The sequence below is a fragment of the Melanaphis sacchari genome, unplaced genomic scaffold, assembly GCF_002803265.2.
Source record: "Melanaphis sacchari strain LSU unplaced genomic scaffold, SCAv2.0 Contig88_pilon_pilon, whole genome shotgun sequence".
Taxonomy (NCBI): Eukaryota; Metazoa; Arthropoda; class Insecta; order Hemiptera; family Aphididae; genus Melanaphis; species Melanaphis sacchari.
This window is the reverse complement of record NW_020271625.1, coordinates 178,812-191,524: the sequence shown is the minus strand read 5'-3', so window position 1 is coordinate 191,524 and position 12,713 is coordinate 178,812. Positions and strand designations below refer to the sequence as shown.

At 28.7% G+C, this 12,713-nt stretch overlaps 1 protein-coding gene across 5 annotated transcripts in view; it reads right to left on the bottom strand.

The window, feature by feature from the left end:
* The window catches only part of LOC112602406 (neural-cadherin), a 129,780-nt gene that overhangs the window by 14,477 nt on the left and 102,590 nt on the right, over positions 1-12,713 (bottom strand). For 4 of the 5 annotated variants that reach the window (XM_025350467.1, XM_025350466.1, XM_025350470.1 and 1 more), the window contains 12 exons: positions 12,020-12,209; positions 11,300-11,443; positions 10,030-10,145; positions 8,596-8,760; positions 5,987-6,124; positions 5,718-5,904; positions 4,773-5,006; positions 4,060-4,232; positions 3,825-3,974; positions 3,031-3,336; positions 1,656-1,929; positions 919-1,127 (listed from right to left, as the gene is read on the bottom strand). In XM_025350467.1, the coding sequence (XP_025206252.1) occupies positions 919-1,127; positions 1,656-1,929; positions 3,031-3,336; positions 3,825-3,974; positions 4,060-4,232; positions 4,773-5,006; positions 5,718-5,904; positions 5,987-6,124; positions 8,596-8,760; positions 10,030-10,145; positions 11,300-11,443; positions 12,020-12,209 (2,286 nt within the window). Of the gene's footprint in view, positions 1-918; positions 1,128-1,655; positions 1,930-3,030; positions 3,337-3,824; positions 3,975-4,059; positions 4,233-4,772; positions 5,007-5,717; positions 5,905-5,986; positions 6,125-6,951; positions 7,117-8,595; positions 8,761-10,029; positions 10,146-11,299; positions 11,444-12,019; positions 12,210-12,713 lie in introns of all 5 variants that reach the window. The other variant, XM_025350468.1, reaches the window with a different exon arrangement.

Below are 12,713 nucleotides of genomic sequence, written 5' to 3'. Positions count from 1 at the left end.
TAGATTATATTTTTAAAGCAGATTTGAAAAATTAGGATAATTCACTGTGGTACACTCAATTTTTAAAAGTTTGTATGTAATTTAACGTGTGGACGTGTAGTAACTATTATAATATATTAAAAATCATTATGAGTTAATAGTAATTGTGTACTTAGGAACCAATTGTTCAACTAACAATTTACAAAGTAAAACTTGTGATAATCTATTATTGTCTATCGATAATATTATTCGTTTATTATTCTTTTTATTAATTGTATTTTAACTTGAATATTAACTTGTCATGTCTGCTCTATCAGAAATGATGTATAGTAGAATACAATCATTATTTTTCTATTAAATTTAAATTCAAAAAAAGCTTAAAAAAAATTTTAATAGTTTTAATATAGAAGGCCGATAAAAACATATGGGCACTACCTACTTCTGGAATCAGCGCACGCCTATTGGTGTATGATGTGAATATATTGACGTTAATATTTACAAAATATTATATAATTATTGTTTAATTGTATATTTTAAATCTATAATAAGTATAGGCTGCATTTGGAAAACATAGTAGATGATGCAAAAATTAAATATTTTAAAAACAATAATAAAAACTGAAAAAATTGGCATTGATAAAAATTAATATTGGAATATAAGTCATAGACTATTAATTCTCCTTTTACTACTTCACGTCCTATTTTACTACTTTTGGGAGGAGAAAACTATCTTTTATCCTCTTCGAATAATATCAGGGGAAATTTTCACTCCATGCTACCTCTCCTCTATTTAAATGCGACATATTATTATAAGGTTATTTTTAGCAACTCGATAACATGTTTTATAGAATATATTCAATACATATTTAAAAAAATGTTGGTAACTTCCTCCATATTTACGACAATATTCATAGCAAAAATTTTAAATATTATTATTTACCATATAATTGTAAGCGAATATTTCTTTGGATCCCGGCTGCATTTTGTTATCATTCACATCTCGAATAATGACCGTCAGAGTACTGGTGCCTGTCATTGCGGGATTACCGGAATCTTTGATCACGATTGGTATGAGATATTCTTTCTGTTGTTCTCGATCGAATGATCTAAGCGATGAGATTACAGCCATACCGTCACCGTTGGCACCCTCTAAAAATAAATTTTATAAATGATTTAACATAACATTGTGAAACACTAGTGGCAAACTAAGCCCATATCCGGAGGGGGGCATAAGGTGACTATTTCACTTAGATTTAACCATTGCTTCTTAGAAGATTTTTAAGTTTGAATAGAGGTACAAGCAAGATAAATGTTTATGAATGAAGGGAGAATCAGCCTTAAGTGTTTTTTTTTTAAATTAAGAGTACATCATTTTAGGGGAGAACTTTTAAATTTTTTTCATATGGTTTGGACCTCCTATTTGACCTACTTTTATACAGTGAGAGATGTTTTATATTTGACTCTATACTAATATTATATTAAATATTAAGCTAAATTATAAATATTAAGACAATGATTATAGTTAGTATTATGCAAAAATAAAATAAAAATCATCCACGGTATAATTATTTTTAATTTTTCTCTCAAGCCTAAAATTTGGTTTACTCCAATCCTAGTGTTTTATTGTTGCTACGGGCCTGTAGCGGATAAGAGACAAATGGTGCTGTTTATAGGTACTTTGATCGTGTTCAACTTTGAACGAAGCTCTAATCACGTCGTCTGCATTTGGATCCATTCTGAACGTAAATGGGGGCCCATTGCTTTTTGAACGGTCGTCGTCGTCGGTAGCTAAGACTTCGACGACTTTTCTGGCTGGTACGTGTTCTGGTAACACCGGTCGGTAATCACGGAGAAGCTTTGGAGCATTGTCGTTGATGTCTTGGACAATAACTGTGAGGGTGGCTGTTGCCGTTTTTGGTGGAACGCCGTCGTCGATGGCCAAGATTTTCACCTGAAACACAAGAAAACGTTAACAAAAAAAGACAGGCAGAGTAACTATAGTTTACTAAAGTTTACTATACAGATTTTAATGTTATATTAATTTTAATATATTTAGAGCTTTTTAATATTTTATAAAAAAAAGTTAATTTAAAAAATATTATTTTAAGATTCTACAAATAATTTTTTCAAAGTAAAAGAATAGCTAAAAATTAAACTCAAATTAATTGTTATACAATTAAAATTTTTAAAATAAAATTCTTATACTTATTGAACAATAGAATTTAACGTGTGTAACAATTATAAATATAATTATGTTACATGACACCTATGTATACACCTATTCATATGAACCCTACTTTATGTACGATTAACTGCTGACCGATACATTAATATTAACACACGTCACACACACACAATTGTAAGGCCTATGGCCAAGGACTTCGTAGGACTACGACACAGCCTTTTATTTTATTAAGATTACACCATATGTGAGTACTGTATTATACGTTTTCTATCAATTATTGATCAATAGTGACTGTCATTGAGTCCGTGGTTATTTAAATATATTAACGATCCTTTAATCCATCTCTACCCCCAACAATGGTTAATTATATCCATAGAACCTATGACTCTCCTTGGATATCTTATATTTAACTGGTCGTTCTTCTGACCACGTTACATATGCAAGATACCAATAAATCAATTATATTTTTGTAGTTATAAAATATTATTAAAAAAAATAATCTTTGGATTATAAAATAAGTTCTTATATGCTTATTTGATTTTTTTTAAATTATTTATATACGAATTGAAGTACTTTTATGGACTTATAGTATAGGTAGTACTAGTGTACTACAATACTTTGTTTTGATTTTTATTCATGAATTTTGTTCTGTACATTGCATTGGTTTTTTAAATATTATACAATATATAGTAATACGTATTAGTTATAATCACGAAACTTATCAATGTAATATATTATTTTGAAATTTGTATCTTACTATTTCAAAATATATTATAGACACTATGACATAATTACTTAAATTCGAAACATAAATTTCCGTACGCTATTATTATATAAGTATCTATATGTATAGCTAGAACTACTTACTTGATGCCTGGGAGTTTCCTCCCTGTCCAATTGCCGTTGAATGGAAACGGTTCCTTCTTGACTGATGCGGAACTGACGGCGCCGGTCGGATACACGGTCGATGGCGTACGACACTTTGCTCTTGCCTCCTTGGTCCGGGTCAGTGGCTTTGAATGTTTCCAAACTTTTGCCGACTTCCACGTTTTCGTACACTGACACTTCGATGTTGGGTCGTTCGAACTGTGGCTTGTTGTCGTTTATGTCGCGTAGTTTGACAACAACCCACGAGTATGCAACGTGATATTTGTCATGATCATTATCTTCGCCCTGGAAAATATCATGAACCATCCATTAATTACTTAATAATTTATTAGCTCTGTTATTCGAGCTCTGAGAGATTATTAGTAAGATTATCGAAATTAAAAAAAAAAAAAAATAAATTTAGTAGGGTTTTAAGTGGTTGTATAATATTATATGTTAATACCATATTTATAGATAGTTTTTATAAAAAAATGGTCACGCCGTCAAAAAACTAAGATGGTTTCATAGATAAAAGACCAATTTATAAATTTGAAATTAAATTTTTATTATAAAAAGACAAGAAACATTATGAATGCATAATATCGTATTTTTAAATTTTGTAAACATGAATTCAATTTATTTTATACATAATATGTGATGTCGAAAGATCGATTATGATTTATTAAAATTGCACAGTCAATATTTTCCTATTCGTTTTTAATGTGAAAATTTGATTGTAACAGGCATGTCGTATGTGCGCACGTCCTCTTAATCACGTTTAACCACTTTATTACCTTGTCATTAACTTGGATTCTGAAACGGAATCCGTTACTCTGTAGTTGATCCTCGTAATCCAACGGTTGAACAATTTTGAGCGATCCAGTGCCGTCATTGTTTCGTACCATGGTGAATTTATCTGCTCCGTAACCACTATTTTCGATCACCTAGAACGTGAAAAAACGAGCAGTTATAATATTATGATAACAAAATAATAGATTTTATATAAATATTACTAAGAAGCGGCCTCACTTTGTATTGGAATTTATTGGTCTCGTCTTCATCGTGTACCGTTACGGTTAATATGGGAGTTTCCGGGAAATTAAATCCGTCGGTCTCGTCGACTTCGGTGAGCCACTCTTCTTTTGTGAACTGTGGTGGCATGTCGTTGATGTCCTTCACGCGGATGGAAGCAGTGCCCGTACCTGTGTTAAAACAATAGTTGTACAGAAAATCAATCATCGAAAAGTTTCCACTAGACACGTGATGCTAATTCAGGACGTTATGTGCACATATTATGCATATTAATTCAAAGCTAGTCAAATTTATAATTTTTTTTGTTTTTTTGTTTACTATAGCACTAGAATATTGTATATTTTTACCAATTCTAAATTATATAAGTTTGTATACAGTATATTTATATTATAGTACTTTGTTGAAATATTTTGTCACTAAAAAAAAAAATTCCCATCAAATATTACCAAGAATATTTTTTTTTGTCATATTCCTAAATGAAATCGAATGAAATGTAATAAAAAAATAAATTGAAATCGAAATAAATTAAAACGAAAATTTAATTCGTGGTTTTCACCTTAATTAAAATCTAAAAAACAATTAAAATAAGTTAGTAGTTAAATAAATGGAAACTCAAAAGAAGTTAAACATAAGTTCAAAAGTTTAAATTAATTTAACTTTTTAACTTGTTAATGCCTTGCCTTGGATAATATATAGATTTAATAGAGTACCTTTTAAGCCTCCGCCGTCCATGGCAACCACTTGGATAGAATAGTCCGGAGTGCGTTCTCGATCTAAACAGCATACAGCTGTTTTGATGACACCAGTATCGGATTCGATTTCAAATATCGGAGTGCCAGTTTCTTCTTCAATCACGTTTTTCTCAATTGAATATATCAACTTAGCGTTAGTTCCTTCAGCTGGATCATCGTAATCCACTGCCGTCATTGTCATTACCACCATTCCTGTAAACGTAATCCGAAGATAAAATTATTGTGTTATACATGGTAATGTCAATTTATAATGTTTTAATGATAGTAATAGTGGTAATAATATACCATATGAAACATGAGTGATATAATGAATACAGTACATTTTAAGTATCTATAACAACTATCTAATAAATAATAACCCTATCTCGAATTTAAACTTTTTCTCTAAATCAATTTTTAAACCAACTTTTCTATTTTTTTTTTAACTTTAAACGGATAATAATACGGTTATAAAATCATGAAAACCGATAAGAATCACATTGGAAAAAATAGTATTCTAGAGTGTGGTGGCTATTTAAATTTGATAAAATATAAATAAAATTTATAATATTATGGATATTAAATTTGATATCGAACTTTAAAGTTGTTTGAGTTCAAAGTACCTATTCAATTCGAATACAATTACTAATAACAAGTTTCAATCTTTTTCAAAGTTAGTTATCAAGATTTTGATTTATTTACAAGTTTGTGTAAACATAAAATTATGTCCATTACTATACCATTATTATAAACTAATCTACTTGCATGATATATTTATACGAATCAAATAAATTTGATTAGTTAATATAACGAAAAAAAGGATATTATTTGTGATATACACATATGTACCTATATGGCTACATACTCTTTAATTACCTACTCCAGTCTTACAGATTCGTCCGACAACGTGAAAAATATACGTACCAGCTGTTCCATTTTCGGTTACATTTCCCCAGTACACTCCTTGTGGAAATACCGGCGCGTTATCGTTGATGTCTTTTAAGTTCACTTGAACGTCAGCATATCCAACTAAGCCTTCGCCCCCTTCGTCTTGCGCGAATACTGTAAATCTCCATTGTGGTCTACCATTTGGCTGATCTCTGTCTAAAGGCTATAAACACGTTTCAAGTGTGACATTTTAATAAAATATATTTTAGTTGACAGGCGCTATCGACTTGATTCGTTATAATTACCTTGAGAACGAATATTTCACCCGATGTACGATTGATGTCGAATTTACTGTTAGCTGGGTTGTCGGGATCAATTCCCTGTCCCGTGAGGAAATAAACGATGTTCTGTGGTCGATCTTTGTCGCCGTCTGTGGCCGTTACCTATATTATAATACATATATTATAGAGATTACCGTTAACATTTTTGAACGACGATGAGTTGACAAACATTCAACTAAGTTATGTAAAATTTAAAAAAGGTTGCAACAATGATCTACAACTATATTATTATTATAAATGTGTGCTGGATAAAACTGGATGCGACAAAACTAAATAGGTATCCTTACCTGTGGGGATCCGATTGGTTATAGCAAGATCTATATGCGAACCGGCGATAAACAAATCAGTAAATATACCCCTTCAATGTATAAACCAGCAGTCTTGTAAAATGCTCGAGTAAAATGAACTTTTCGAGTGAGTACTTGACATGAATTATAAATATTCTTTCAAGTGATTTGTACTTAAAATCAAATGCTAATAATTTTAATATAATCATGTTAAATAATAAAAAAATATGAGAATATTATATAATAGTTGTATATAATAATATATTTTTTGTATGTAGCTATATACAACTGAAAATTTAGAAAATTCAGCGGAAAAAGTTTTTGAGAGAAAACAGATGAATAATTTAAAGTTGTATTAAATAATACGACGTAAAACAGTCTACAAAATAATTTAAAACATGAAAAATGTAAAAAAAAAGTTTGGTTCAATTAATTATTAAGTGAAAAAAAAAATGTTCATAAATAATTTTAAAGTACTTTAAACTATCTATATTTATACTCAATACCTCTTTTACTGAGTATTCGTATAAGTATTTGTAACTAAATATTTGTTTACTTATAAAAAGTAGTTTTTACAAGACTGTAATCTGGTGTTATTATTGGCAGGCGTCCGATTATCCGTTCTATTTATCGGATACGTACTTGTAACAAATGGTGTGGATATGCTCCAACCAGTTCTTCTTCCATTTCGGTGGCATATAACGGAGAGTTGAATACTGGTGGCATGTCGTTTTTGTCGTTAATGTGAATCACCACCGTTGTTTTGCTATCTTGAAAGTTGTCGGAAGCGGCCAATATCAATTCGTACTACATTACAACCATGCAAACATGTAGATACACTTATCTGTGTTCTTATTTAATTACACCACATAGGGTGCATGAAAAAAGTGAAATGACGAAAAAGGTTATAAACCGTTATTGTTTAGAGGGGGTAGGGGAGTTGTAGGGGAGTCATACTGTACTTATAAATAGTATTACGATGTTATTATACTATTACTGCTGTTGTTTTTAAACGCAAATTCCTTTCGAATGAGTAAAAGAAGAAATACTACAACACGTGCTCATATTTTATAAAATATTATTGTTTTTATTGATAAACTGATAATCATAATAAATGTACAATTATAAACATGCCGCGTAAAAATAGTAAAATAATGCTAAACAAGATGATTTATCGTTATCATACTTTACCCCCTTATTTTTTTTTTTTATAATGTAGTTATTTTAAATCTGATTTTGAGCTTTTTAAATATAACTATTCAAAGAACATATTTTTAAACTTTTAAGATTGTACTCCTGAAGAGTTTTATGTGGAGAAACAAACTTCTTTTTTTTTAAATAAGAACCCCCTTTTCTACTAACAATTATTTAATTGATAATTTTTAAAACTTTAACAAATCAAATCAAATTATGAACGTTAAGTTTTTAAGTTATATAATTTTTTATACTAAGGATAATATAGGCTCAAAATGATTGATAATAATGGGCTTGTAAGATATGGGACTATGGGGGTTTGAAAATTTCATTGGTTATTTAAATTAACCTATTAACATTTGAAATATTTGTAAAAATGGTCTAAAATAAGTAATATTATAACAAATTTTCATATTAAATTTTAGATAAAGGAGTAGGGTATAGGGTATAATTATGTAATATTAACTATAAGTACAATAATTTATATCAATTTTTTAATGTCGTATTTATTTATAGCAAAGCATTACCAAATCAGCTAGGATTATAAATTATTGTTAAGTAATTTCAAGCACTATTTTCCTTAGTATAAAAGGTTTCAATGAATAAATAAATATCAAATCATGATTTTGATTTATTTAAATGCTCAAAAACATTATCCATTAAATTTTATACAGTAAAAAAGGGCGGTTTTACTTTAAAAGTATAAAATAGCTTAAAAATCAGAATTTAAATAAATTCATCCACTAAAATAAAATATGGGGGTGTTCATGCATGGCGAATCACCTAGTAGAACACAATATAATATTATACCTTATTATATTATTTTATATAAGTGAAAACTATTAACGGTTAGAATGCCGCTCGTGCAAAACTATGTAAAGGTATTAGGTAGATACAACGATATAATATTTGATCGTTGCAATTAAATGCGTTTTGATGCAGTGGCAGTCGATTTGCGAGTGGTAGCACTCGAGACCTAACTAATTGATAATTATAATACCTATATAATATATGCACGGTAAAATACGTCATGCTACATGCAACTGGAAATTGTCTTAAAAACTACGTGTGCATTTAGCAAGCGCGCCGGACCTGTAAGACGCGTTTGGGCAAGTTCCGGTCGTCCTCTTCCGTAATCTGTGTCCTGTACGTAGGCCGTTCGAACACCGGTGGATTATCGTTAACGTCTTTCACGTGGATCACGACTATCGTGTGGTTTTCTTTCAAGTTGTCCGATGCGGATAGATGTAATTCGTACTGTACACACGGTGTTTTTGTCGGAAGTCAAATATTTGATCATAAACATTATCAATATTGATATTTTTTGATTATATAGTGATTGCGTAAGTGTTAAATTAAAAAAAAAAACAAACAAAGAAAAATAAAAAAGACGACAAACGATGGTGATGAAAAATAAAATAAATCATAATCTCGTGGACAAAAAAAAAAAAATAAATAAATAAATACTCCCAACGAGGTTATACAAGATAAAAAGCTGTACCTATGTCTGAAATTTCTGGACGTAAGATTGTTTGTCGCTAGATTAGCTCTACGAGTGTAGTTGGTGGTTTAAACTGTTTAACGTTTAAACTTATTATTTATTAATCGAGGATAAAATATGTAGCACATGCTACGATGGTAAAAATGGTATTTACGAAGATATTTTTTTTCAAATTAATTATGATATATTTTAAATAAATATTTTCATAAAAAGGTATAGTATGTCTTAATTTGGGTCGGTCCGACAGATGGATTTTACATTATGATAATATATTTCAGATCCGCACTTGAAACTATGTGGAGAATTATTATTCATATTACGCTGATTGCTCATGAGTGAATTTTGTAGAAATAGATTGTATTAAATATAATATGATGTTGTTATGTCGATTGCATTCCAGATTACTTAAAAATTAAAGTGTGTGTATGTAGGTTTTGCGTTTATATTAATAGTTGACTATCATTTTTTTTTTTTTTTTTATAAAATAAACTAGCAGTAATTGTCATTATCGTGTTAAATAAAAGTAATAAATGAAAAAGTAAAAATAAAAATAAAAACCTAATCGAATTAATTGGGATTCTAGTGATGTAAACAGGGAATATTGTTGGGTAATAGGAATTTTCTCAAGAAAATATTATATACCTACCTATTTTTAGTGGTAGATAAATGTAAACTACAATATAATCATATTCCAGCTAATTTCATAATTTTTGTTGTTGATGAGTAAATAAATGTAAAAAGTAGTGAATTATACATCTGTTTCTTATGAAGTAATAGTTACTTATAATAAGAATGCTGTAATAAAAAATATCATTACTTAATCCTACTTATTATTAATATTATCACGAATAAAATTCTTGAAAATATTCCTCCCCAAGAGATAACTTCCACAGTTTTACATCACTATACCTACAATCGGGCCGAAAATATTAAAAAATAATATTATAATAATTAGATTATTAGTGAACAATAAATAAATTCAGTGGCGCGTAGGACAACAACCAAAAATGTGTTTTTTGACTTACCCTTTTCCTCGTTTCATAGTCCAATGGACCGGCGACATAAATAGCACCGGTCATGTTTTTCACTGCAAATGCTCCGCCAAGATTTCCTCCTGTTATTTCGTAACGTATTCTGGACGCTGTAAATGACATGGAAAACGGAAAATATTTTATATTCGAACGTTTCCAAATAATACGTGAACTTGAGTCTTGTAGCGTTTATTATGATTTTTAGATTATTAATTATTATTATATTATTAGGGACGAAGTGATTAATAGGTTAGTAATGGCCATTGTATAGATTTATAACTTTTTATTAAATATTCACATCAATTTTCAACGTCGTTTTTGACAAGTGATCATTTTTCCAAAAAAAAATATTATATAAAACCTGGGAACGTATGGTTTGCTTGTATATTAGTTGCTTATTTTTTGTAAAATTATTTCATAAATGATATAAATATGAATGCAATAATATATTAATTAATATAATCAAGAGTTGATTGAAATGACATAGTTTTTAAGTTTTTATGAAATACAACAGTAAAAAATCTAATCTTATAAAATCTAACAAATTTCATTCATTATTATCAAATGTTAGATAAAATATTTCTAAAAATTTCCAACTCAAACGGCGGTTAATCAATGAAAGTATAATAATTATTATAATATAGTCGACATAAATTTATAAACTAGAATTAAGGGAAGTATATCAGGATGGTATTATGAATATATACTTGAATACTAACTAGAAAAAAAGTTCTAAGTTAAATTTCTCCTGCAGTAGTTTTAAAATTAAGCACATACATATAATTACTATAAGTCATTCGTATGTTCAGCAACAGAACACATAAACTGATTACATTTTTAATAAAAAACAACTGTAATCCGATATCGTCTTTCAAAAATAATTAAAAGTTAACTACAAAAACTTCCGAAACATTTCCTATTCATTATATAATTATGTCAATAAAAATATAACTCATTTGGATTTTAAAAGTTTTTCGATGAGAACAAAGATTTTTTAGAATTTCAAATTTTAGAAAATATCCTGCAGTAATTAAATCATTATGCATTGGATACCAATTGCAGAAAGAGATTTTATGATTGAAAATATTATGTTTTTTAGGTTACGTTATTATTAAAATTAAGTAAAAATGTTTTAGATCAACCTAAAATTTATGTTAATAGAAATTCTGTTTTATAAGATTGTTTCAATAGTCAAATTTTCTATCTATCTATTTAGTTTTAATATATATTTATTACTTGTATATAGTCATATAATTATACTAACATTCATCGTGGTCCTTCGCCGTCACAGTGAGTACTGTGTGTTGTATATCTTCATTTTCGTCGACCTCGGCCTCGTATAAGGCTTTATCAAAGTACGGCGGGTTGTCGTTTTTATCAGCAATACCGATTCGTATGAACTTGGACACTGAAAACAACACATCACGAGAACATTAATATAAAGTTTATACTATAGAATAATAATACCTATACCTATATTTCAAAGACACGCACAGTCATATCTAGGTAAAATGAAATAATTTTAAAAGTAAAAACTTATTTTCGAGAAGATATTCTTAAAGTTTTTGAAAATATATTTTATTTTTATGTTTTAATAATTTTAGTCATTAAAGAATGGCATTTAAAATCAAATAACGTATTTTTACTATTTTTATTAAGATTTTACTTTTTCCATTAAGTACAACATAGATTTTTAATTATAAATATTATAATATATAATATTTTAGAAAAACATTTTGCTAATTGTATGTTTGAAAATCAAATTCCGAACGTGTACAGTAAATTGGTTGTAGGTAATTTCTTAAAGTTTAGATAAGCAGAGTATAGTAATTGAAAATTTTGTGTATTTCATTAAATGATTTACCCCGCACTTTAACGTCGTGCAGAGGCAAATTCTATTTGAAATGTGATTGTCAGAGGAAGGATTGATTTGAGTGGAGGAAGTGAGGGAGATGATTGTTTCATGTATAGTGCACAATAATACCTGAGTTCGGAGCTTCGCCGTTGTTGGGCCTGGCGGATGGTGCTCCGTCTCGAGCCTCGACTTCCAAAGCGTACGCGCCTTGCTTTTCTCTGTCAAAAACTATTTTTGTAAACACCTCACCGGTTTCCGTGTTTATTTCAAAATAATCCTTTCCTTCGTTCCGTGGCGAATCGACCACATAATAATATACCTGCAGCCAATAAGAATTATTATATTATAGTCCAATCGTTCCTCGTGGAATTTATTATTCATAACAATAATATGAATATATAGTGTGATTATTTTATCGTAAAATATTTTTAAATCATGCTGTAAGCAGTAATTTAAAATAGTTGCAAGTAGTACAAAAATAATTAAAGTACCACAAATAATTATCCATCCTAACCACCTTATATTTTTAAATATGATTGCTTATTCTCCCTAAAACATAGTCATAAAGAATCTTTAGAAAAAATGTTCGAAATATTATTAAAATGCAGTTTTTTAAGTACCTATTTATTATATTTTTCAAACATAAAACAAAATTAAATTAAATTTCAAATAGTATAGCATTATAAGTATATACGAGTATATAATATAATATAATATAATACATGTGTATTTTCTTAATAAGTCATTGCACATTAGTCATTTTTAAGATTTTTAAAAGTTCAAAATGAGTTTCTGTCATCCATACTCACAATATAATTAATAA